At 41.3% G+C, this 26,128-nt stretch overlaps 1 protein-coding gene across 2 annotated transcripts in view; it reads right to left on the reverse strand.

The window, feature by feature from the left end:
- The window catches only part of SH3RF3 (SH3 domain containing ring finger 3), a 384,518-nt gene that overhangs the window by 20,327 nt on the left and 338,063 nt on the right, over positions 1–26,128 (reverse strand). Inside the window, exon 8 of one of the 2 annotated variants that reach the window (XM_039529863.1) lies at positions 21,615–21,946. In XM_039529863.1, coding sequence (XP_039385797.1) covers positions 21,615–21,946 — 332 coding nt within the window. Of the gene's footprint in view, positions 1–21,614; positions 21,950–26,128 lie in introns of both variants that reach the window. The other variant, XM_039529852.1, reaches the window with a different exon arrangement.

A 26,128-nucleotide genomic window follows, 5' to 3' on the forward strand; every position in this document is an offset into this window, starting at 1 on the left:
CTCAGGTCAGTAGCTGTAAACCACCACTTCCACTGCTTATTTAACCTTGGTCAGTCCTTGCTGCAGTCAATTTGTATTACAGTTTTGGATGCTATACATTTCTTCTACTATTCCAAATCAGCTTTTGATGATGGAAAGGTAGGATCCAATATGTGATTCTTGGGTTATGTCCTCTAGGGAAATTGTTAATTCAGATATAAAAGGTGTGAAGGAATTTTCAAACTTGGATCTTGGGAGATTTTAATTACTGGAATTGAGATTGTGATAATAACCTAAACTAAGGAGAATAGTATGGTAGAGAAGGGTCCAAATGAGAACTCTGGATCTGAAATACCTCAGAATTTAGATATGAACTTTCCATCTTGATTTTGCTGAATAAAATCCACTGGTCATCACTAAAAAGGTCAGTATTTATCAACTGATAATAACATACAGTGGTACGTAGTTATTTCTGGTTCTAGGTAGAGGCTAATTCTGTGTTAACTCATACCACTATATTGTGTGGAAATTCATGGCAAATATTTACCTTTTAATGGAGACCAATGCACATGGTCAGTGGTCTGTAATTATAATGTGATGACATGAGTCAACTGCTGAGGAGCATGTAGGACTTAATCATAATATCATTAGTTTTCATACATCATGAGGGTTGCAACACCACGAAGTTTTACTTTATGAACATTTTAAATAATTCTTTAATTTAATACGCGGTGAAAAGTAAAACAACGTTTTTCAAGCACTTGGAAAAACTACAGATAAATCCATATCAATTAGATCTGGTCAGAACATTTCAAATGAAAGTAAAGTTTAGAAAGGGAAAGAAGCTGTAATAATTCAGGTGCCAATTCCACAAAGGACTTAACCATTGACTTCAGTGGGACTGAAGCATGTCCTTAAAGATAAGCACATGCTTAAGTACTTTGCTGAACTGGGCCTGAGGCAGGATTCTATAAAGTGATAAAGAGAGGCTCTTAAAATATATTTAAATATTCAAATCAGGTAAAAATTAGATCTTAAAAAATAGATGGAACCAAGTTAGCAAGCTAATTAGCAAGGAAAAAAACTAGATGTTGAAGTACAGAGAGTATAAACTATTAAAAGGGTTCTCCAAATATGCTGCATTTGCAAGAAATGGAAGGTAAGAGAGAAAATTGGTTCACTAAAATATAATGAATTGGAGAGAGGGGTTAAATTATAACAGATTTGTTACACTGGTATTTCTCTCTCTCTTTTTTCTTTTTAAACAGAGGAGGAAGTTGATGGAGAGATGCCTGTCCTATCTCATCATATTTCCTGGTCTGGTACAGAGGGTTACAGCTGATAGTGTACAGTGGATATGATTATCAAAAGAATGGGAACTTTAAAAATAGATAATGTACCATATGCCCAGACAACAACTTTCAGTGTCAGTACTTAGTGGGAAGGGGCCAAGGGCTAAAACAGTCAGCCTTGTTACTGGAAAAATGAAGCCGTCTCAATAACCTGGCAAAATTATCCAAAACTGCATCCTGCTAAAGTGGAATGACCCAAAAGAGACAGTGTGTAAGATCCCATTATCTCTGATGTCAATGACAAAACTTCCATTGTTTCAATGGGGCCAGGGTTTCACTCAGCATCTCTAGTGGCTAATGCCTGCATTGAAGAGTTTAGACTAGTGGGTTCTAATTCTAGCTCTGCCACTGACTTGTGGCATGGCCTGCACATGCCATTGCCGAGGATACAGTTGAAAACAATCAGTCCAGGAAAATAATGGCTGGCTTGATGGGGACATTTAGAAACAATGGAAGTTCTTTGTTTTTAATAGTAATTCTGACATTTGGGTAGAGGTGGAGGAAAATCATAACAGACTCACTAGTTGTTATATTATGGATTTGTAGGTTATATTAACTGAAGAAGAACTAGGACTCTCCTCCAATAATTCTTTCTAGCCCAACATCTACGAAGCCAGTGCAGCATGTGACCCTGGCTCCTGGGATTATTTGCATATTAAATAAATAAGTCACCCTGCAACCTGGCAGAGGAAATAGCATTTATCCATTTCACAAGTAGCCTTCCATTTGCCACAAATGGATTATTAAAATCAGAGTCAGAAGGGATAACACTATAAAATAATTTAGCATCATAAAACTGCCAGTCCCTAGGATCTATGGCCCTTTAGAATAATTTCACCCAAAATTTGATTTTTCAAACAGGCATAAGGCATGTTTTCTCTTCCACATATACATCCCTAAAACAAATTATTAGATTAATCGAGAAGGCATTGTGAAACCTAGCATATTTCTCAGCATTTTCTGGTATAGAATAAATATGAAATCAATTATTTAGTCAGATATGCCAGACCAATCGTATGTTATGGACCATTTAAATTAATCTGATGTACAATATAAGAATTTGTTTGGAAACATTTGATGAAATAGAAAATAATATATTTGAACTGCAGCAGAATCTACCATGTCTTTATTGATTCAACTTTTTATCGATAACTTGTGATTCTGAAATGAGAAAAAGATTTATAAATAAATCAGATGTTAAACAAATAAATTAGAATTAGTTCTTTAAGCACCAAATTATTTAGATGATTGACTAGTTAACTCTCTGGTTCTAGTCTTTCTTATAAGAAAAAAGAAAGCTTTGGGATTAACACCTACATTTGTAGAAAGCCATAGCAAATTAACTTGTTGAATATTTGAATAAAAAAGAATCAATAACAAAATGTGGTTTGACACACTTTAACCTTATGCATACAAAGTTAACACTATTTGCTGGCTTTCATGGGGGATGGATTTCATTTGGGAAGCAAACAAAATGATTTAGTCTCGCTTTGTAACTTTGTTAAAGGACAGACAGCTGAGACTTGTAGTTTTACAGAAAGAAGAAACATGGGTACAAATTTTGATTTCTGTAAGTCATTTTGTCCCATATTTCTAATGTATCTATTTCCACTTGGCTAGTGCTGTTATGATAGCCATACTAGCTTAGGCTGGAACTTCATCAGCTCTAACAAACTAAGCAATATTGGGCTGGTCCATTGTACTCATATGGGTGTTGGAAGAGGTGTATTCTTCTCTCAGAATGAATGGCCAGGCCCAGAAAGAGGCCATGCGTAAGCAATGCAAAATTACCAAACTTTGCATGTACTAGCCATTGCTCATAAATACACAACAATGAAATAATCCCACAAACAATTCATAAAAGATGCACTGAATTACAGAAGTAAAATGAGATTGATTTTATTACACTCCCTTGAGTGTGGCCTAGAAGCCAGGAGAACAAACATTGCTACCACTCTCGCAACATATTTCTGGGAATTAGCAAGAAGACGGTCACACTGCTGTTGTGATATCATAGCATTAAAGTCAGGGGCAGAATGAGAGCTGCCCTATGGCTTTTTAAAAAGTTTTAATAGTTGACCTGACCAGGGCCGGCTCCAGCCTTTTTGCTGCCCCAAGCAGCGAAGAAAAAAAAAGAAAAAGAAAAACTTGATTGAGCTGCCACTGAAGTGCCGCCGAAGAGGAAGACATGGAGTAAAGGACCCACTGCTGAACTGCCGGCAAACACTAAAGCCAGCAAAGACTACTATTAGGCCAAAATGCATCAGCTATAGTTAGGTGAGTGGTGAGCCAATACCATTGCTTTTCTGATACCTTTCTATTAGACTGTTCATTTTATTGTGCTATCCTCTCATTACACCTTCACCCCATTTGTCTGTTCTAGTCACCTGTTGCATCCTGCCATATAGGGCTTGTCTCCACTTACCGGGGAATTGCTGAATGGCAATTGATCCACTGGGCACCGATTTAGTGGGTCTAGTGAAGACCCACTAAATCGACCGCCAATTGCTCTCCTGTCGACTCCAGTACTCCACCGGAACGAGAAGCATAAGGTAAGTCAATGGGAGAAACTCTCCCATCAATCCAGCGCAGTGTAGACACTGCAATAAGTCAACATAAGGTACGTCGACCCCAGCTACGTTATTCACGTAGCTGGAGTTGCGTAACTTAGGTCAACTTAGCTCCATAGTGTAGACCTGCCCATAGACTCAGAGCTCTCTGGGGCAGGCCTGTCTTTGTTACATGTCTGTATAGCGCCTCACACAATGGGGGTACTGACACTTGACTGGGGTTCCCTGGTGCAATCACCATACAAATAATTAATAATATGCCTACACATTGCACTCGCAGCACTTCTAACAACACTTCTCTTTATTCAGCAATCTAATCTGCTGATACCAAGGAGTGCAATATGAACTCAATTCGAACTCTGATAACTTCAATTAATAACAGAAACTGGTAATTTAAAAAAAAAATCTACAATAAAATAGTAAACCTCAAATGCTACTGTTGAATAGTGAAGATTCTGCTTAAATAGTTCACATCTTAAACAAGACACAAGTCCCATAAAAAAAAAAAAAGCACTGCCTTCCTGGAATAGAAATGACAGATTTAGGCTGATATTTTGCCTCCAATGCAGCACAGGCAGGTATAAACTCTTTTACTACAATCATACAACAGGAGCAGAAGGAGATTTCTTCTGGACCCCAGCTGCTGATTGCCTGAAGCAATTTGCCTTGAAGAAGCAGGAGATTATCATTTTTATATTAGCTACTATATAGTGTAAATGCAAATGCTATTCTTATTCATAAAAAAAATGTTCAATTCCGTTTTCCATTATGGTTATTTTTGATTTTGTCTCTCTAACTAAGATACAATAGCAACATGCCAACTTTATGAAATAAAGTATCTAAACAAGAATGACATTCTATTCGATTCTATTGGTTCTTATGCCACTATCATCACTGTTGCATCTGAGCACCTTCCAGCAGTGCATTAAGCAATGAGACAACACATCAGCCACATATTTGTTCTCTTATCCGCCTCCCAGCGAGAGAAGTGTGTGCACTGGAGTATTTTGTTTTTTATTTTTTTTTCTCGTGGTAGAACATTTGAATACATGTAAGTATCTGACCTGCACACAGGGAAGAAAAGAATTGGCAATGGAAGGCACTTGGGTATTAGATACTACTTACAGCAAAAGCTTTGTGGTGTACAGGTATGTGTGTGTTCCAGAAATTTCTGGAAAGTATGACATTTGATCCTGTAGCACATATCAGGCATTTATGCAACAAGGCAACAGTACCTGATGTGTTCAGGAACTGAGGAATCATTTTCTTCAGTACATTAGTTCTAATGCAAACTACAACTGGATACAATGTAAATGTGACCAGAAATTGTTAAAAAGCAAATGCATAAAACTATCCAAAATCATTATTACTTATTACACTTATGTATAAGGTTCTACTTATCATGGCACCTGGACACAATCTGCATAGGTTAGAACAATGCCGAGCAAATCTCCCTAGAACAGGGAGGATTCGCTTTGTTGAATTTCCATGAATTTCTTCTGAGAGTAGTTGCCATGGAAATGCTTAAGAGAAGATGCAGTGACTGCAGGAACTTGGGCCTGCACTATTTAAGGCTTTAAAGATAATGAGCAGCAACATTAATTTCACCTGAAGTGAACTGGCAGCAAGTACAGAGCACATGTGTAATATTCTTTTACATTAGCTGTATTTTCAGCTACAATTGCAGAAGCTTCCAAATATCCATCAAGGTTAGCCCTAGGAAGGCCAAAACCTGCATCTGAGAGAAAGGAGTGAAACCTCTTGGCTAAAGATGAAAGAAGACATTACTGGTCACTGCTGCTGCTGCTTGGAAGTCCAAGAGCAAAGTCTAATATGTTCTCAACATTGTGGAAGACATTAATAATAAGCAAACAAATACCCTCAGTGGCCCAAGTCTTGCAAAGTATGCACATGCTTAACTTTCAATTGATTCAGAGGGACTATTTAGGTTTTGTCTATACACAGAATCTGTACCATTTTAACTTTAAATTGTTTTTTAAACTGATTTAGTTAAACTGGGGCAAGACTCTTTGTGAACACACTTATGGTGCTTTAAGAGTGACTTATTTTAGTTTAGCTGAAATTTGTTCCTAATCAACTTAATCCAAAATAGGTCTGGGTTAAACTGGAACAAGACTGTCTACACAACCTGCTGCAGTCTGAATTCACACCTTAAATGTGGGCTGGGGAGGGATGGGACTTCCCCTTCCCCTGCATGGGCTGCTCCCAGGGCTGGGTCAGACCTACCTTTGGGTCAGACCTACCTTTCCCCAAGCTGCAGGAAGCTCCACGGCTGCTGGCTGGGAGCCCAGCTCTGAAGGCAGAGCTGTCGTAAGCAGCACCACAGAAGTGAGGGTGGGGCATGGTATAGTATTGCCACCCTTACTTCAGCGCTGCTGCTGCTGGTGGTGCTACCTTCAGAGTTGGGTGCCCAGCCAGCAGCCACTGCTCTCTAGCCACCCAGCTCTGAAGGCAGCACCACTGCCAGCAGCAGTGCAGAAATAAGGGTGGCAAGATTACATCCCCACTACAGGAGCCTTCAGATCACCCCCCACAAAATTCTTTTGGTTGGAACCCCCACAGTTAACCCATCGTGAAATTTCATATTTAAATATCTGAAACCATGAAATTAAAGATTTTTAAAATTCTATGATCGTGAAATTTTCCAGAATAGACTGTGAATGTGGTAGGGCCCTAAACATTGTATATAAACTGCATGGGGTGCTTTACCAGCAAAAGGTCTCTGAGGACTTGAGAGGAGGCAGGAGTGAGCAGGCCCTGCCACACTTCTTACATGCTTAAACTTAAACATATGCATACATCTTTGCAGGATTGTGGTTTATGGGTTTGTCTTCACAGAGACACTCAGGAAAATTAATCCAAATTAACTTTTTAAGGGGATTAGTTAATCCATATTAAATACCTATATGAACATCCTCATTCAGAAGTAAAGTGGCTTTAATTTGGTTTAGTTTAATTCGCTTTGGAAGTGAATTAAGACAAACCAAATTAAGGCCACTTTAATTCTGAGTGAGGTTGTTCACACAGGGGTTTAATGCAGATTAACTAATCCACTTCACATTCAAACCTTTAGTTAATTCGGATTAATTTCCTGGATGCCCCTTGTAGACAAATCCTTAGTCTGCTCCAATTCTTCAAAATGTTTCCCCTGCTAACCCACAGCACCACTCTTATCCAGACAGAGTTTAGGACTGCCACTAGAATAGATGGGTTTAAATTTAAAAACTGCTCTTAAAACTTTTTTTTTTAAGTTGGAAAATCAATTTCTCCTCTGTGTCTGGCCAACTTATAGCTTCTGTGTTTCCCCACCACAGCAGATGCCATCATGATTATCTGAAACTGCTTGTAGAATTTTCCCCTTCCCCCCGCCGCTCCCCCCCCCCAAAGCTTTATATATGAGGAATAAACTCTTGCTGGGGAAAACACAGCTCCCTGAAGTCAGCTAAAATAGCCAACCAGTTCCACTTTAAAATGTGTTGTAATTTTTAACATATCCACACAGTTTATTGTGTTTAATTATTTTCACCTTCCCAGCCATCCTCTGCCAGTGAGTCCTGCAGATGGCCTGTGGTTATGAGTTTTCAGAAGAGTGACTATGGTGACCACTGATTTATAATAAACATTTTGAGTTTCACAATATTAGTTTTCTATAAATACACACATTAGTGAATCTTTAAGTGACCAAAGTATATTTAAAAAACAAAATGACAATCAGATGGCCTCTGGCAGGGGCGGCTCTAGGCACCAGCAAAACAAGCTGGTGCCTAGGGCGGCAAAATGTAGGGGGCAGCAAAAGGCTGGGGCCCCAGCTCATCCTGCCGCTGCGAGCCGAGGAGCGGCCCATTCCCTGCCGCCGGGGTGGGGGCGGCAGGCTGGGCCGGCGGACCTGCCGCAGTCATGCCTGCGGGAGGTCCACCGGAGCCCCGGGACGACTGGACCTGCCACAGGCATGACTGCGGAGGGGGCGCTCGTCCCGCGGCTCGGCTGGACCTCCCGCAGGCATGACTGCGGCGGCTCAAGCGGAGCCACCGGACCCGCGAACCGTCCGCAGCCGCGGGAGGTCCAGCCGAGCCACGCGGGACCAGCGGTCCCTCTGCAGTCATGCCCGCGGGAGGTCCGCTGCTCCCGCGGCTCCGGAGCGCCTCCCGCGCATGACTGCTTGGGGCGGCCAAACAGGTAGAGCCGCCCCTGGCCTCTGGTTTTACATTTAGCCAGTTTCTAAAAAGCTGGCTTCAGTTTTTTACTTTAAGTCTGAAGTCCTTATGAATTATAGACTGGGTGCAGATATCGCATCTAATAACATACATTTTCTTCGCTATGCTTTAAAAATTCCTAAAGATGATTTTTGTCCCAGGAAGTATTTTTAAATGCTTGATTCAGAAACCCTTACTCATTGCTGAGTAGCAACTCATACTGAAGCAAATCCCATTGACGTCAGTAGCACTGCTCCTGGGTAAATGCTACTAGCATGAATAAGGGCAGCAAAATTCAGTCCACAGAACCTGATTCAGAGTCCGCTGAAGTCAATGGGAAGTATTTCCACTGGCTTCAATGGGCTTTGGAGCAAGCCCTAAAGCTACTGAACAGCTCTGTTCATATGCTGAGAGGCAGGAAAAGGAAAGCATGTGTGAGGGGCGGGAGGATAACCATTACAGTGATGATGAACTTGGTTAATTTGTTATGTGACTGTACCATGTGACTGGTTACAACTTGGTCTGGAAGGAATCATTAGACATCACATATTCTGGCAAAGAAAAGATATCACGAGTGTCTCGAGGCTGAGTTTGCCATATGGCGAAATGATAGCTCAGGGCTTTCTAATCCTACTGTGATCACAAAATTAAAAACAAACACAAAAATTTACACTAATGCTCCTGTTGTTGGAACTTGGCAATGCCCTCAAGTTCAATGATGAAACCAGAGGAATGCTGCAGAGATCTTCGGCCACATTTCATAATACGCTGTCACAGGACTGATGGTTACCTTCTGGCAGAAAGTGCATTGCCAGTCAATTTGTATAATTCTTTTAGCAGTGTTTATGTAGTCTTTTTATGCCTATAGTCATTCCTGATGTTTTAATCCTCGTACTATAAGTTACTGAAGAGGACACCAGGAAAAATTTCTGTGTGTGAACCACGGTCACTGAACAGCAGATTGCAACGAGTTTTTACAGCAAAGCAAATTTCAAACTTGATGTCAGAAACCAAGTGTATCCAAGTACACCTGTTATGGCATCTGGAATACCTGCTATACATCAATGACCACCCAGTCCTGTATCAACTCTGGGTTTCTGAAAGTCAGCTGGTTCATATGTTCTTAGGGTGAGTCAAGTCAAGTCAAGTAAGTCAAATCAGTTTGCTCTGGCACTCTGTGGGCATGTGAAGCGGTCACAGAGCCACAAATACTGACATATTACAGATCGTTTTCAGAACTGGATTTGAATTGTTTTTCAATGTGTGATGTTTTAGTATGTTCTGCATTCGGAATCCATCTATCTGGAATCTTCCAGGCCGATTCTCCTCTGGGAGGCAGAAGGGTTTGCCACATTATGGTGTGTGCATCACAGATCAGAAAACAGAGGGCAGGGCGAGATCGCAGATGCAGAGTTCATACTGCATTCTTTTACCTCTATGCAGGAATTGTGAGATCAACAGTCTTAGCAATTAGGAGCTACAATCGGCCCACATGACCATCTACAGGGAGACAAGGGCGTATGTATCGGGTTTGTGGCAGACCGGTACCAGTGCCCGGGACATGGGCAGTCTGGCCCGGTTGAACAGCACTGCGTTCAGGAACCAGAGGCTAATAGACAGGTCTGAAGTCAGGAGCTATGTCTCAGAGTCAAAAGTTGGAGCCAGGGTCAGACAGAAAACAGGAATCAAAGTCAATGGTCAGCGCTGAGTTGTAAGCCAAAGAGCCATAGCCTAGGTTCAGAGCTGGAGCAATCAGAACCCAGCTCAACAGGGTTCAGGGACCAGGGCTGAGGGCAGGAGCCAGGAACAGGGGATAAAGCCAGGAGTCAGACAACATAAAGCAGGGTCTGTAGCAGCAGCAAGCCGGGATTCACAGTGTTGCACAGACAACTTCCTGTGTCTCTTTCCAGCTTAAATAGTGGACCCAGCCCAATCAGGGACTCTGAAGCTCCTCCACTCAGGCTGCTGTGGGCAGTGCCTTTAGTGGAGGATAAGGCCTTGGAGTTCCCAATTCTCCAATCACTAGTAGAACCATCAGGTAGTGATGTGGATGCAGCAGTGGCCCGTGTGCCCATGGGACCAGGTTCAGAACCAGTGGATCCTCACAGTGGGTTGCATCTGTGATGGGCTGCTGAGACAGGGAGTGCTGAGCTTTGGGGGTGGACCTGGGAAGCTGGATAGGTGCTCAGGAGGGATATAATGCAAAACAGGATCAATGGAGGGGCTAGGGCTGCTCCTCCCTCATGCTAGCTGGGTGTGCTGCACAACTTTGCTGAGAGCTGCTGTGATGTGAGTGTCCCTTTGCATGGGAGAGGAGGGTACCTTAATTTACATCACCCTTCTGCCACTTACCTGCCTGTGATGGGGTTTTCACCCCACACTAGCCTAGAAGAGGTTAATGGGGCTGAGAACAGGCCAATTAAGTGGACAGGCCACACCTGAGGGAATTAGGTGGCCTAAGTAACCCCAGATCAAGGATTGAACCCAGAGGAGAAGGAACAGGTGAAGCTAGTATAAAGCCAACGAGTTGGCAGCAGAAAAGGATGGCAGAAGGGGGCTGCAGTGTGGAAGGCTGCAGTCACTTTCTGGGCACTAGAGAGGGAAAGAAGGAAACCCAGAGAGAGAGAGAGAGAGTAGAAGCCCTGGGATCCAGGCCCTGAAGGAAGGGTTTACCCAGAAGGGTGGTGGAGTGGAAACCTGAGAGAAGTGGAGTAGGAAACATCCCAGGAAAACAGCAGCAAGAAGGGATGTTGCAGAGCTTGGCTGATGATCAAAGCATCCCTGAGCTGGAACCCCAAGTAGAGGGTGGGCCTGGGTTTTCTTACCAGCCACTGGGGAAGTGGTACAATCAAAGCAGTGGATTTGAAGGATGGTTTGTTCTGTGGGACTTTGATATTCTCAAAGGTGGTGGTGGGGGGGAACAGTGACCTGGCTGGAGAGCCAAGTCACAAAGAGGGAGCACCCCACACCATGAAGAGAGAGCACCCTGAGTCACAGAAAGAGGCTGTGTGGCACACACATGAGCAACAAAAGGGGATGTTGGATCTGGAAGAAGTTAATCCCCAGAGCAGCCAAGTGGAGGCATCCTAGCCTTGAGTACAGCACCCTGGGACAATGCCTCCATAGAGATATGTTCCCTGCCCTTACCCATAAAGAGCATTTAGGCTCCTTCTACCACATCACCATTTCATCTTCACCCACTGACACCATCCGAGTGCATAAGTTGCACTGAACTATCTGATGGTGTGTGCTACACCACTACAGCCTCTAGCCCAATTTGATTCTTTTTTGATGCATGTCACAGAATCCTAGGAAGGAAGGGACCTCGAGGGGTCATCTAGTCCAGTCCCCTGCATTCAAGGCAGGACTAAGTATTATCTAGACCATGTCTGACAAGTGTTTGTTTAACCTGCTCTTAAAAATCTCCAATAATGGAGATTCCACAACCTCCCTAGGCCGTTTATTCCAGTGCGTAACCACCCTGACAGTTAGGAAGCTTTTCCTAATGTCCTACTTAAACTGCCCGTGTTGCAGTTTAAGCCCATTGCTGCTTGTTCTATCCTCACAGGTTAAGAGCAACAATTTTTCTCCCTCCTCCTTGTAACAACCTTTTATGTACTTGAAAACTGTTATCATCTCCCCATCTCAGTCTTCTCTTTTCCAGACTAAACAAACCCAATTTTTTCAATCTTCCCTCACAGGTCATGTTTTCTAGACCTACAATCATTTTTGTTGCTCTTCTCTGGACTTTCTCCAATTTGTCCACATCTTTCCAGCTGAGGTCTTGTCAGTGTGGAGTAGAGCAGAAGAGCTACTTCTAGTGTCTTGCTTATGACTCTAGTGCTAATACATCCCAGAATGCTGTTTGCTTTTTTTTGGTAACAGTTTTACACTGTTCACTCATATATAGCTTGTGATCCACTACAATTTCCAGATCCCTTTTCGCAGTACTCCTTCCTAGGCAGTCATTTCCTATTTTGTATATGTGCAACTGATTGTTCCTTCCTAAGTGGAGTATGTTGCATTGTCCTTATTGAATTTCATCCTATTTACTTCAGACCATTTCTCCAGTTTATCCAGATCATTTTGAAGTTAATCCTATCCTCCAAAGCACTTGCAACCCCTCCCAGCTTGGTACAGTCCACAAACTTTATAAGTGTACTCTCTATGCCACTATCTAAATCATTGATGAAGCTATTGAACAGAACCGGACCCAGAACTGATCCCTGCGGGACTTCACTCGATATGCCCTTCCAGTCTGAGTGTGAACCACTAATAACTACTTTCTGGGAAAGGTTTTTCAACCAGTTATGCACCCACCTTATGGTAGCTCCATCTAGGTTGTATTTCCCTAGTTTGTTTATGAGAAGGTCATGTGAGACAATATCAAAAGCCTTACTAAAGTCAAGATAAACCACATCTTCTGCTTCCCCCCATCCACAAGGCTTGTTACCCTGTCAAAGAAAGCTATTGGCTTGGTTTGACATTATGTATTTTTGACAAATCCAGGCTGACTGTTACTTATCAACTTATTATCTTCTAGGTGTTTGCAAATGGATTGCCTAATTATTAATTCATTATCTTTTCGGGTACAGAAGTTAAACTGATTGGTCTTAATTCCCTGGGTTGTCCTTATTTCCCTTTTTAGAGATTGGCACTATATTTGCCCTTTTCCAGTCCTCTGGAATCTCTCCCATCTTCCATGATTTTTCAAAGATAATTGCTAATGGCTCAGATATCTCCTCAGCTCCTTGAGTATTCTAGGAGGTACTTCATCAGGCCCTGGTGACTTGAAGACATCCAACTTGTCTAAGTAATTTTTAACTTGTTCTTTGCTTATTTTAGCCTCTGATCCTATCTCATTTTCATTGGCATTCATTATGTTAGATGTTCAATCACCACCAACTTTCTTGATGAAAACGGAAACAAAAAAGTCATTTAGCACTTCTGCCAGTTCCACATTTTCTGTTATTGTTCCTCCCCCCTCATTGAGTTGTTTTCCTCCTTCTTCTAATATTTGTAGAATGTTTTCTTGTTACCCTTTAGGTTTCGAGCTAATTTAATCTCATTTTTTTGCCTTGGCCTTTCTAATTTTGTCCCTACATACTTGTATTATTTGTTTATATTCATCCTTTGTAATTTGATCTAGTTTCCACTTTTTGTAGGACTCTTTTTTGAGTTTCATATCACTGAAGATCTCCCGGTTTAGCCAGGGTGGTCTCTTGCCATTCTTCCTATCTTTCCTACACAGTGGGATAGTTTGCTCTTGTGCTCTTAATAACGTCTCTTTGAAAAACTGCCAACTCTCTCAAATTGCTTTTTCTCTTAGACTTGCTTCCCATGGGATCTTACCTACCAATTCCCTGAGTTTGCTAAAGTCTGCCTTCTTGAAATCCATTATCTTTATTGTGCTGTTTTTCCTCCTACCATTCCTTTGAATCATGAACTCTACCATTTCATCATCACTTTCACCCAAGCTGCCTTCCACTTTCAAATTCTCAACAAGTTCCGCCCTATTTGTCAAAATCAAATCTAGAACAGCCTCTCCCCTAGTAGGTTTCTCCACCTTCTGAAATAAAAAATTGTCTCCAATACATTCCAAGAACTTGTTGGATAATCTGTGCCCTGCTGTGTTATTTTCCCAACAGATATCTGGGAAGTTGAATTCCCCCTTCACCACCATGTCCTGTGCTTTGGATGATTTTGTTAGTTGTTTTAAAAAAAGCCTCATCCACTTCTTCTTCCTGGTTAGATGGCCTGTAGTAGACCCTATCATTATATTACCCTTGTTTTTTACCCCTTTTATTCTGTCTCCTATTTCCATCTCAACCTCAGTCCAAGTGTAGACATTTTTAATATATAAGGCAACACTTCCTCCCTTTTTTCCCGTCTGTCCTTCCTGCAAATTCTGTTTCCTATATTTTTTCACATAACATGCACAGTACTTTATCTTTTTCTTTCCAGCATTCCCTTGTGTGCCCTTGTCTTTTGTCAGTTCTTTGGTTTTCCCCCAAGCAAAGCTAAGGATTTAGTAAACAACACAGGCCCTATTCACTATAAAATTAGATCTCTGTAGGTGCCAGAAGAATGATACGTCTTTGAGTTCACATAGTCTCATCTTGAAGCCAAAGCATTCTCCATTCACAATTTCTTTGGTTTCACCTCCCCTTATAGCTTGCACTCGATGGGAAACGACTTTCCTATCCTACAAGAGTTTGAGATTTAAATTTTTTTCTCATCCAAATGCGGGGTGAAAAGTCAATCTCTACAATTTTTGAGAACTAATAATCCAATTTTTTTTTTGGATCAGGTAAATCAAAATATGTTTTAATTTTTACTTTTTATATTTTTAAAATTTTTTGACTGTAAGTTAACTAAAATGTCAAGAGTCATTTTGAATAAAAAATAAAACATCTTGTTTGTCAAAATGAGGCATTTCTACAATTTCAGAACTGTTTTTCAAAAAAATTTCAAATCAGGTTTGGCTAACCCAGCCCTTTCTGGTATTTTCTGTTGGCGTGTGTGTGAGTGGGGTGGTGGTGGGGGGATTTTGTTGGAAAATTCCTGAGCAGCTCTACTGATAGCCACAAAGTACAGCACAGAGACATTAGCAATGATACCAGGAAAATTTCCCTGTGGATATATGAGGGATCCTCCGATTGCATTACAGGAAAAATGGACTTTCAGAGGCCGCTTTGCAGCAAAGTCAAGGTGCAAAATTTCTGTGGGGAGTTTGAAAAATCTGAGGAAGAAAAAGAAATTTTGATCAATGGCACGCTGTCTTTGACCTAAGTAAAAGAACCCCTGCCAGTCAAAAAGACAATCTGTTTTCTTGTAAAGCAGAAGTATGCTATGTTTTGACAGCTGGGGTTCATGCTTTTGGCTGGGTTAATTGCCAGCCTGAAAAATATTCATCATTTGGTTGCCAGTTTTCCTGTTCTTTTGATTGAGCTTTAGTGATGGCAGAGAAGGCGCTGGAGAGATTTGAAGCATGAGCTCTCTACCCCAAATCTGCACTTTGTGGCCTGAACTCACATGATCGGAAGAAAAGGATTCCCTCACGGGCCAAGTTTCTGGTGAATCACTTGATGGTCACAAGATCAGCCTTCTGAAGTGTGGAAAGCTGGAGCTCGTTAGTGGTGGTTACAGCCCGCTATAGTGTATTGAGAAGAAATGGATCTTTCATAGTACAGAACTTATTCTTTTAGCTGCTTATATTTTTGATGCAAAACTTGACAATGTTACTACTTTTGTTTTCTACATTCAGAGGAAACCAAACTAGAAGAGGAACTAAAGTGTGATACTTTTCTGTAATTTACTTTTTTATTTTTGCCATGCTTTATCTTTTTTTGGTCTTCCACTTTCTTCTCAGGTGAATGTTTCAAAGCAAAATAAATAAATAAATAAATAAATAATAACAACAACAACAACATTTTATATCACTTCATCTGTACTAAGATTATTGAATTCCACTTCCAAAAATTTAATGTTAGTCATATTGAAAGTCCTTAGCTTCTTTTATATTTACTTGTCCCAAAGTGACCACTATTTTGGTCATTTAATATCTAATAAAGTCAGTAGGAGTTGAAGAGGCTCAGCACCGCACATTTCCAACTGACTCTCCATTTTCTGAAAGAAGAATTCAATTTTTTTTAGTAAATACAAAGTCATAAAAATCCTTTTCACTTTCACACAAGTTAATAATATATGAAAAAGCTGCAAAACAGATTTTAAAACTTAGTCATTGGGAACTGAGGGGGGCTCTGAACCTTGTAGGATCAGGTCCTGGATGCAGAATTTGAACCTATCAGTCTGGTGGTTAGCGTCACAGTTTAAACAGGCAATCTGGATGAAGACGTTTACTATGAAATAAGAAAAAAGACAATCTAACACTGTCTTTTATTTTATGGAGCCAAATTTTCAAGGGGACTTCTATCCAGCCTGCAAATTTGCATCTGTAACTTTGTGAGTATAATTATTTTTGTGCTAAATAACCTGAATTTGTACAAGCAAGTGACACAGGTGAGGAAAAAGACATCTAGCCCCCCTATTATCTACTGATTTAAACATGCAAAACTGTAGGTGTTTGTTCAGAGTCTCTTTCTGAAAATCTTGTTACTTTAACATCAATAAACAGCAATATGATATGTTTTCCCCATTGCTGTGATCTGTTTAACAGATTTATGCAGCTACTGCATAGATTCTAGGAACTCATTTGTTGGTTTTACCCTATTTTAAAGCTGCAAACAGATTTTTTCCTGCACACTTAGAACAACTGTTTAATTTTGGGTTGCCAATTTTCAAACATTTTTGTACATTCTGGCTGTTATAGCAAAAAAGAGTCAGTAAAATGTAAGATAAATTAACAGGCTGCTCACAAGAGCAATCACTTATCCTCAACTTTTGCAGACACGGTGCCAGACGTTTACAGGAATTTAATCAAAATTCTCATCAAAAATGAAATGAGTGGATTTTACAGAAAGTTTAATTAGAGTGGTCAAACCACCCAGTGTGACTTGCTTGATTTGATTAAAGTAATAAGGAGCATGTTTAATGAGAAATGCATTAATTAATTCAAATAAGTGGCTTTATCAGAGATGCTAAACAGAATATGTGTGTGTGTGTGTGTGTGTGTGTGTGTGTGTGTGTGTGTGTGTGTGTGTGTGTGAAAAAGAAGTTACAATACAAGTAATTGGCTGAGGTGGAACTAAAGACTATGCTATAATTGCATGTTCTCAGCTGCATTCTATCAGTTGAATTTAGAGAACACTCATCCTGATTGAAGAGATAGGGTCTATGATTTAAAAAGCACAACACAGGTCTTTAGTTTCATTCCCTTGCTGAGATCTCCCTCTCATTCTTTCAAATGGGGGAGGGGTTCAGAAAGTTTAGTAGGGATCACAGTTACAGATCGAGTTAGTAGCTAGTTAGTAATTAACTAGATAAGTAACTGAAGAAACTCAAACACAATCTCTACCTAAAATGAAGCAGTTTGCATTCACTTTTATTTTTCGTTATTTTCCTTCTGACCCGGTGACATTTTAGGGAGTCTCTGTTCAATCCACTGGAAAGGGATTTGTTTGGATATTCCCATCCTGGAGTGGTGATATTTTGTTCCTGGAGCAGAATAGTGTTTACCTATGTGATGGGAGGTCTGTGGTGAAACCGCTAAGCAGGAAACTACAATTCCCCATCGCCCTCTCCCCACTGAACATTTTCTTTCCCCTGGCTAGGTAGAAGGAAAGACCCTGGCCCAGGAAATGACAAGGCACTTCTGGCAGGGGAAAATGATTCCCATTAGCTGCATTCCCACTGCACTTCCCTTTCTCCTGGGCATTTAAGAGGAAGGGCTCTGACCCAGGAAGTGATTGGGCACTATCGGAAAACAGCAGTCACATCGTGAGCCAGGAGCTGGAAAGCAGCCGGTTGCAGGGACCTCCCAGGAAATGCATGTAGAGCTGCATGTGGAACAGGCTGTGACTGCTGGACATGACAGCTGGATGCAAGTCTGTATGAGAAATATGAGCAGAGGTCTACTTGAATCGTTGGGGTCTACTTAAATTCCATGCCACCCTTACTTCTCTTCGTCTGCTGCTGGTGGGCAGTGCTGTCTTCAGAGATGGGCACATGGGCAGCAGCCACTGTTCTCTGCTCTGCCTTCAGAGCTGGGTGGCCGGAGACCAGATTTCACAGGGGAGACCAGATTTCATGGTCCATGATGCAATTTTCATGGCTGCGAATTTGGTAGACCCCCTACTTATGAGGGAGTAGCAGTGGTTGGGCAGGGAGCTAGTGCAAAGGGGTCCCAGGGAGAGACACACCATTAATCGATTCTGGCCTGGAAACCCACAACTTCCATTTCCTTGCATAGAGACTGGACTGGAGAGGGCACCCCAGGCTATAGGTCTGAAGAGCCCTAAGTCTTGATTGGGCTGCCGCAGGTGGCCCAACCAGAACCGCTATTGCTCATCTTGAACTGTAACTGGTTAACCCTCTGTACCCAGGATATTTGCAAGCTTCCCTTTACCTGCCAACACTAGTACAATACCCTTTCACTTTGCCTAGGTCTAGCTGCTGAAGCACCTTCAGGGCTTGCCTCTGAGTGGTGGCACACCTGGCAGGCTACTGGTGCCTGAGGGGTTTGGTGTCTAGCTGCTCTGGGCAGCTATGATAATTACAGGGCTTTCTCCCCCATCTGGCTTGATTTGACCCTCCTCCCTGGTGTGTATCATGTGTCCCTCTCCCTGTCCTTTGCCCAGCACTTCATGACTCCCACTCTGCCCCTCATCCTCTTGTTCTACCCCTTTGCTTCCACCCTTCCTGCTGTTCTGTGCAGTGACTCCTGTTACGCCTCCCGACTTCCACTACTGGCCTGTCTCTCTTCTTGTGCCTCCCTTACATTGTTGCCCCTTTGATTTCTGATCTACTCGCTTCCCTCTATTCTGCCCCCAACCAGGTATTCCTGTGGGGTCTCCCCCGCGTCAGGGAGGGATCCGTTAGTCCTGGGAGAGAGAAATGTGGGAGAAGGTGTAAGGCTGAGTGAAGACTGCAATTGCACAGTTAATGTGAACCCCTGCAATGGGCCAAATTCTGCCTTCTGACCTGTGAGTGGCTCCCAGTGAAGTCAATGGATGTTCAACTCCTTTGAAAATCAGTGACCTTCAGATAGAGCCTAAATATGAATTTAGTTTCTGAAGTTTGCCAGGTTGGAAAGTTTTGGCCAAGATGTTTCAAAAATAGGTTGAAACAGAGGATTGATGTCTGAGATTTTAAAAGCTGTCCCTGGGGATTACATTTAATGGGAGATGAGTGGCTCTATCCCCTGCACTGCTCTGAAAAACTCAACCTTGGCGATGACTTTTGCTGCCACCCTTTAAACTCACAACAAAATCTGAGGATGTTTGGACTGTGCTCATATCTGAACTGTATGGCTGACCTCTGTCTCTGCCCAGACCGGAATCTCAACTTTGTGGCTCAGGTTCTTCTCTAGTAACAAGTGGCTTTAAGTCTGTCAATAGCCTAAATCTTGAATGGCTAGCCAACTACAAAAGCAGTTTCTCCTCCCTTGGTGTTCACACCTCAACTGCTAGAAGAGGGCCTCATCCTCCCTGATTGGAACTAACTCATTATCTGCAGACTGATTCTGGCCTGCATATTTATACCTGCTTCTGGAAATTTCCATTACATGCGGCTGACGAAGTGGGTATTCACTCATGAAAGCTCATGCTCCAATACTCTGTTAGACTATAAGGTGCCACAGGACTCTTTGTTGCTTTTTACAGATCCAGGCTAACACGGCTACCCCTCTGATACTAGCCTAAATCTTAACTTCCTAAAAATTCTATTCAGATTTTATTCTGATTGTGCAGAGAATAGGTGCATAGTTTGGATTGGACAAGCCTCAATCACGACTTCTAAGAAGAGGGGATAAGATAAGAATGAAATGCTATATGACTAGATTTAGGGTCTATTGCTCAATGCAAATCACAGTTATATGCCTTTCTCCTCCTCAGAAGGACAAGAACAAGCCTCTAAGATTCCAATTTTATCATTTGAATCATCACTTCATCTGCCACAATTTTTTGCAAGGACTATCAGTTTTCTGCAATACTTTGCATTACTGAAATATATAGTTAGTTTATTGATTATTGTCCATAAAGATCAAATAATCATATGGCTTTTATTTTCCCTCAGACAAAGTCAATAACTTTAAGCTTTATATGGTTGGATGAATTTACAAATATTTTCGAAACAACACAGTATAACTGGGCCTGTATAGTTTTAATGTGGAATCTTACCAGAAATCTATCAACAAAAATGCACAGACATTTGGATTCCTTTTTGAGTTTTTTTTTTAAAGTACCAAAATCCCACTGTATTAAGCCCTGATGAGGAACACATTTCCGAGGTAACATAGATCTTCCACTAAATTTGCCAATATACTGTAGGTTTTCTTTCCCTTAAAAAAAGTAGTAACTCAGGTTGCAAGTAAAAAAGTATTCTACTGGTCATGTATCATGGAACATTCAGTGTTAGTCGGGAATTCAATCGTTGGAAACAGATACCTAAATTTCACATCCAGGGCAGAATTTAATGCCCTTCTTCTCTTTATTGAAAGACATCAGGAAGATACTCAAGAGAGAGGATTAAGAGGGGATTTTAAAACTCTCATTCCTCATCTTTGTGAAACTAGTATTTATCTGTGAACCTGAGCACATGTCATATTTACCAAGTTTCCTTCAGCACACGCAGGAGATCTCCAAACATGGCATTATTGTGTATGCAATAAATGTTTATCCCATGCATGTCTGTCACTATGGAGCGACTTAGTGAATTTAGGAAAAAAAAATTTCTACACATCCAGGAGAAAGCTAAACTCCTCACCTCTCATGCTGTTCAAACACAAGCCACAGTTTGCTTCCAGGCAGAGTTCATCAGTAGGCTCTGCTATTGTGTCCAGTGAACAACTCTCAGAGTTGATATATGGGAACTGTTTGCAAAGGGTAAACTCTGGGTGAAAGCAAAATATTTGTTAAGAGTCTAAAAGGCTGAGAATGTTTAAAGCCCTGGCTTTCATTAGCAACACGTTTAAGGCACAGACATTGAAATATTGTTTCCAATGTTGATTCCTAGAAGCTTGAATCTACAATGCATCAATCACATACTGCAATGAGTCATATTTAATCCAGTTCTCTGTTTCACTGAACCATGGCAATGCAATTTTCTGAAAGAAATGGAGATGTTTACAGAACTGTTAACAGCTCCTACCATTTACATGTCAGTGTTCTATTATGCTTCCATCACCAGCACCCAAGGCTTGTAACTCATAAAACTTCTTCCATGTAATTAGACAGATAGTTTCTGACTTGGCCACCTGGTTGTGAAGCCTGTCTCTCAACAATGTCTTTCTATGCTATTTCAAATCTGTAAGAGTCAGACACTGACCAAGTAAAGTGCCAGAAGGTAGAAATGTAACAGATTAACAGCAAAACTCATTTCTCACGTGCAAGTGGATAATGCTACAGTATAACCAATGAACAGATTTTAAAAAGTATGAAAATAGTTGTAGATGTGGATGCCCAGTGGTTACATGATGAAATGCTGCTTCTGCTTCTCATAGAAAACCTGGTGAGCAAAAGCATCTCTTGATGTTTGTCCTTTGCTTCCCTTATTTAAATGTTGGGCTGGGGGACCATTGACACCTATAGAGGATTGTTTCTATATCTTTTTCTATGACAGTTAGCTAGGAAAAACCTTAGTCTATAAATGAAGACAAGACACAGGCTCAGCAAGCTTGTTAAACATGCGAGTTTGACAGATTAACCAGGAAAACTATCACATCTCTCCTCACACACACAAGAGGCATTAATCAAAACTCTATGGTTTTAGCAAGGATGTTCGGTGGAAACAGAAGAAGAAAATAAGTCAGATATCATTCAAGATTTTCAAAAAGGTATGCTGCTTCCCCCATTGCTAACCACACCAGAGAAGGCAATTACCTTTTCATTTTTCCTCTCCTCTGCTTTGCAGGAGGTGTTGGTTGGGCTGGAAGTCACCAAGCCGCTGATCGGCCCATTTCCTGCCTCCCCGTTCAAGTTGGCCGCACTGACATTTGGAGGAGTAATGGCTGCTGCTGCTGAAGTGAGAGGAATGATGGGCCTGGCACACTGTGCTCCAGGAATAACTTGAACAGGGGACTGGTGGACATGTTGTGGAGAAGCCATGGAGTGTGACCTAACCACAGTGGCTGGGAGACGGGATGGAGAGTTCTGGGTTCTCAGTGGTGAGACGGTTGCCGTGGGCCGCTCCGGTACCTGGGCAGAGGGGTGTGCTACTGAAGAAGAACAGGAGGAAAGCACAGCAAAGAATGAAGCTTGTAAGTACTGATGCAGGTCAAAGTAACAGATAATTTTATTTACTTTATGATAAACATACTTTACTCCCTAGTGTTAGACTGTCCACAGGAGAGGTAAAAGTTTGTCTTAACATCTGAATGTATTGTATTGGAAGAAGAGTGGGGCAAAATTTTTCTTACAAACCTATTTTTGCTGAAAAATGCAGATTCAGGTCAACCAAAAACATTGTGCGAATTTGTGTCGACTTTGGCAAATTGTTTCAATCAAAGAAAATATTTCAGTAATGTCTAAATCGTTCTGACATTTATAAAAATGACACTTTTTGGTTTTCTGGGCTATATTCATAAGGGCACCATTCACAAAAAGGAGGAGGTTGTGGTGCTGCCAGCCTCCCTTGAACCCAACATCCCTGTGAGTAGGCGCAATCACTTAGGACATAGGAGACAGGTTCACCTTCCCACTCTGGAGCAAGGACTTGAACCCAGGTGAGTGTCCTAACCACTAGGCTACTGGTTCTTCTGATGTAGTTTTCTCTCTGTCTATCCTGCTGAAGCTGTTCCACTTTGTATAAAATACCTGAATTGTCATTAGACCCCAGACAGAGAGCATGAGAGTGACTTTATAGCCCACGGTTAGAGTGCTTACCTGGGAATGGGGACAGGTCCCTGCCTCAATGAAAATTTAAGTATTTTAAACAAAGTGGAACAGCTTCAAGGGAGAGTGAAAGAGACCTACCCTCGGATAGCCTGTAGGTGGCTAGTGCATTCACCTGAGTGTGAGGAAACCCAGATTTACATCTCCATTCCAGGGTGGGGATTCAAACTTAGGTCTCCTGTCTCTCGCCTCCCGGGTGAGTGCCCTAGCCACTGGGCTTTCAGGTATAAGAGTGTGTGTGGGGAGGAGAGGGACAGCGCCACTACCGACACAAAATGTGGGGTTCGGGTCAAACAGATTTTTTTTCTCCAATTTTTCAGAACTGCCAGTGAATCAAAAAATCGGTTATTCATGTGGCTCTACCTGAAAGTATTTCCCTCTTATGAAACACACAGTGTTTTAAAACAAAACCCCACAATTCCTACCACATCTTGTAAACAGCCCACTGAGTGTACTGTTGACTTCTACAATCATTGAATATCCATGGTATTTACTCTTCAAGGTAAACACAAATATACTCCATTTTAAAAATAAATTCCTACTTCACTCTAATAGTTACTGTTAACTCCTTGATCATTTCTGGAGCTCCCAACTGTTAAACTTACATCAACAGGGACTAATTTAGATTATTAAAACTGATCTTGTATTTCTGAACTGTGATTTAAAGAAACCAAAAACTGTACAATATTTTAGGCTTAAAATGTAATGGCACTTTAAAAAAGAGAATAGCAAATTACTATGCTGTTCAAGACAAGTTAAGTAGTGCCGATCATTAAAGCACGGTTGAGATCAGCTTGGTTTCTGCCAGGAAGGTCCTAAAGGGACTATGCAAAACCATTTAGTTTTCCTTCCCCAGGTAGGTGAACTCCACTTCACCTCAGCAGATCACCACCATGACCCAGGGAACTACTGCTCATCTGTATAACAATAACTACAACACACTGACTATCAATGCTGGCTCTCCAAGGATCCAGGAAACTACAGAATGCTTCATGTGTCAAAAAGTATAGCACAGAGCTCCAGTTTCATTTCCATGCCTAAGTCTTTTCTGATATCCAGGTGGGTTTGTTGCTTTGTACAGTGGAGAAGAATAGGCCAGAGTTAAGCATTCCCAACACTTAAACAATTCAGTAGTTCTCTTAAAATCCCCTTTCTTAGGAATACTTTTTATGCAGCACTAAAACCAATCTGTGGCGTTCTGTCATGGGATATTACTGAACAGCATTATTCTAGTAAAATTCAAAAAAGGATTTTCTGTTAATATCTGTCAGAACAGCACCTGCTCTTACATCGCTAGGGTTTAAAATGGCAAAGGGCATCATCCCCATGCTCAGCATACCAACTGATCACCATCTGAGGTCTTGAAGCAATTCCACCCTAATCTTATTCCCATGTTATACACACAACACTGGACGCCTATTGAGATTTTTTTTTAACCTCTTCTTGAAGCATCAGATATTACCCACCTTTGGAAGGCAATCAACTAGATGGACACCTATGCTAGATGGACCCCGATATATTCCAGTACAGCAACTCCTATATTGGTATGATTCTCTTTCCCAGTTATTCCCTGATCCAACAGAGTTTCTTTTGATTCATGTTGAATTTAGCAAACTGTCACTTATTTGTCTTGAATTTTTTTGTAACCTTGACCTCGAGGAAAAGTAAGAGTCCACAAATTTGGATTTTCTCCAGATTGTCATTTGCTTTTTTACTGTCTTCCCTACCTCGATCACCTAATAACATGTAACAAAATATATGGGCCATATCCAAATTCAGGTTAGAAATGGATTTACTCCCACCTAACTCATCCCCTCCCAATCTTTATGTACAAATTGTATTTGTGGGTAGGCTAATCGAGTGGCACTCTTGTTTGGGCTTTGTGTAATGTGCAAGTCCTGCTACAAGAAATCAAATCTTGCAGCCCTCTACAAGCATAAGGCCAGTGTTCAAGGTCTGAAAATATTGTTACAGCCAGATTGGTTCCAAGGTGAAATGGTATTTCTATAGATCTCTGGGATAAGAATACAAATGAAGGAACTTCATTGCATGCTGCTACCTCCCTCTAGATTTAAGGTTGATTCGATAGTCATACTGACATGCATTGTTTGTTTAATACAGGCATCAGCGTTTCTAGGTTTCAAGGAAACTGACAGTGCCAAAAACAGCAAAAGAAATGGTCGGAGAAGACTCAGCTGCGAGCAAGGCTTCTACAGTCTATAGCTGTCTTGCTCTAAACATCTGTGGGTTTAGATTGTGCTGTGCCAATCATGCTATTAATTAGCAATGTTCACTGTAAGACTATTTTTGTTCTGGACTGCTCATATTTCATTTTCTGTATTTCTACATTAGTGGATTTGTGAAAAAAATTGATTTGTTATTCATGTATATTGCAAGCCAACAAGAGCATGACTTGAATATTGTATAATTTTCTTTTATTGGAAGTATCTTCATTTTTTTTTAAGACATAGGATTAAGTTTCTTCACTCTGCAGGATGAGATGCAGAAGAGCTCTGCAGGATTTGGGCTACTGGACAGCAGCCTATTATGGCCATTGTGGATTGGTGAAAGAGAAATTGAACTGGTGTATTCCTTAAGTCAATGTTGGAAATTCTGCAAATTTTCCCTTTACTCTGTGAATTACATATTGTGTATGATATATATATATATATTGAGGTTTTAAAATAAACCTCAAATACCCATGGAAAGTATGAGAAGCACAAAAAATTAAGTGCCAGGAGAGCTATATTTCCTGATTTATTCTGCTCTCTGACTAATTTGCATGCCAAGATGTTGGAAGGATATTGAGATGTGGTCTCAAAACAACATGGGACAAGGAGAATGCAGGGAGTGCTGGCAGGTAGCTGCTGAAGGCAGAAGGTAGCTACACGGATTAGCTGAGAGATGGGAAAGGGAGGGTCTAATGCATCTACCTGGGTTAATATTATCCTGCAACTGCATCCTGTCTTAGCTCCATGAGAATACTTCTTTATGGCAGCATGGCCATCTGAAGCAACAGGAACTTCCTAAAAGGTTCCAGAGAGCCAAAGATATATTGTACTGCCAGATCTGTGTAAACTGATGCTAACTTGGTTACTATGCATCCGAAGAAGTGAGCTGTAGCTCACGAAAGCTCATGCTAAAATAAATTTGTTAGTCTTTAAGGTGCCACAAGTGCTCCTGTTCTTTTTGCGGATACAGACTAACACGGCTGCTACTCTGAAACCTATTACAAGATACATGACACAGTGACATATTTAATGCTACTTTCCAACAAGCACTCCATTCCTGCCTCCTGAGTCTTCCCAAACCGTGAATATGTTTCAAATCATGTGTGGTCTGACTACAAGGGCTGCTAGTGACTAGACAAGCGGTGGAGAGGCAATCTGGAGAACTTGCTGATCTGGTCATTTGAGGAAGAAGTAAGCACTTACAGAACATTGATAAGGGAAGAAAAGGGACACAAGGAGAACACTATGGCCAGCAGACTTACAGACAAGAAG

This window comes from Mauremys reevesii, linkage group 1 (assembly GCF_016161935.1).
Source record: "Mauremys reevesii isolate NIE-2019 linkage group 1, ASM1616193v1, whole genome shotgun sequence".
Classification (NCBI taxonomy): domain Eukaryota; kingdom Metazoa; phylum Chordata; order Testudines; family Geoemydidae; genus Mauremys; species Mauremys reevesii.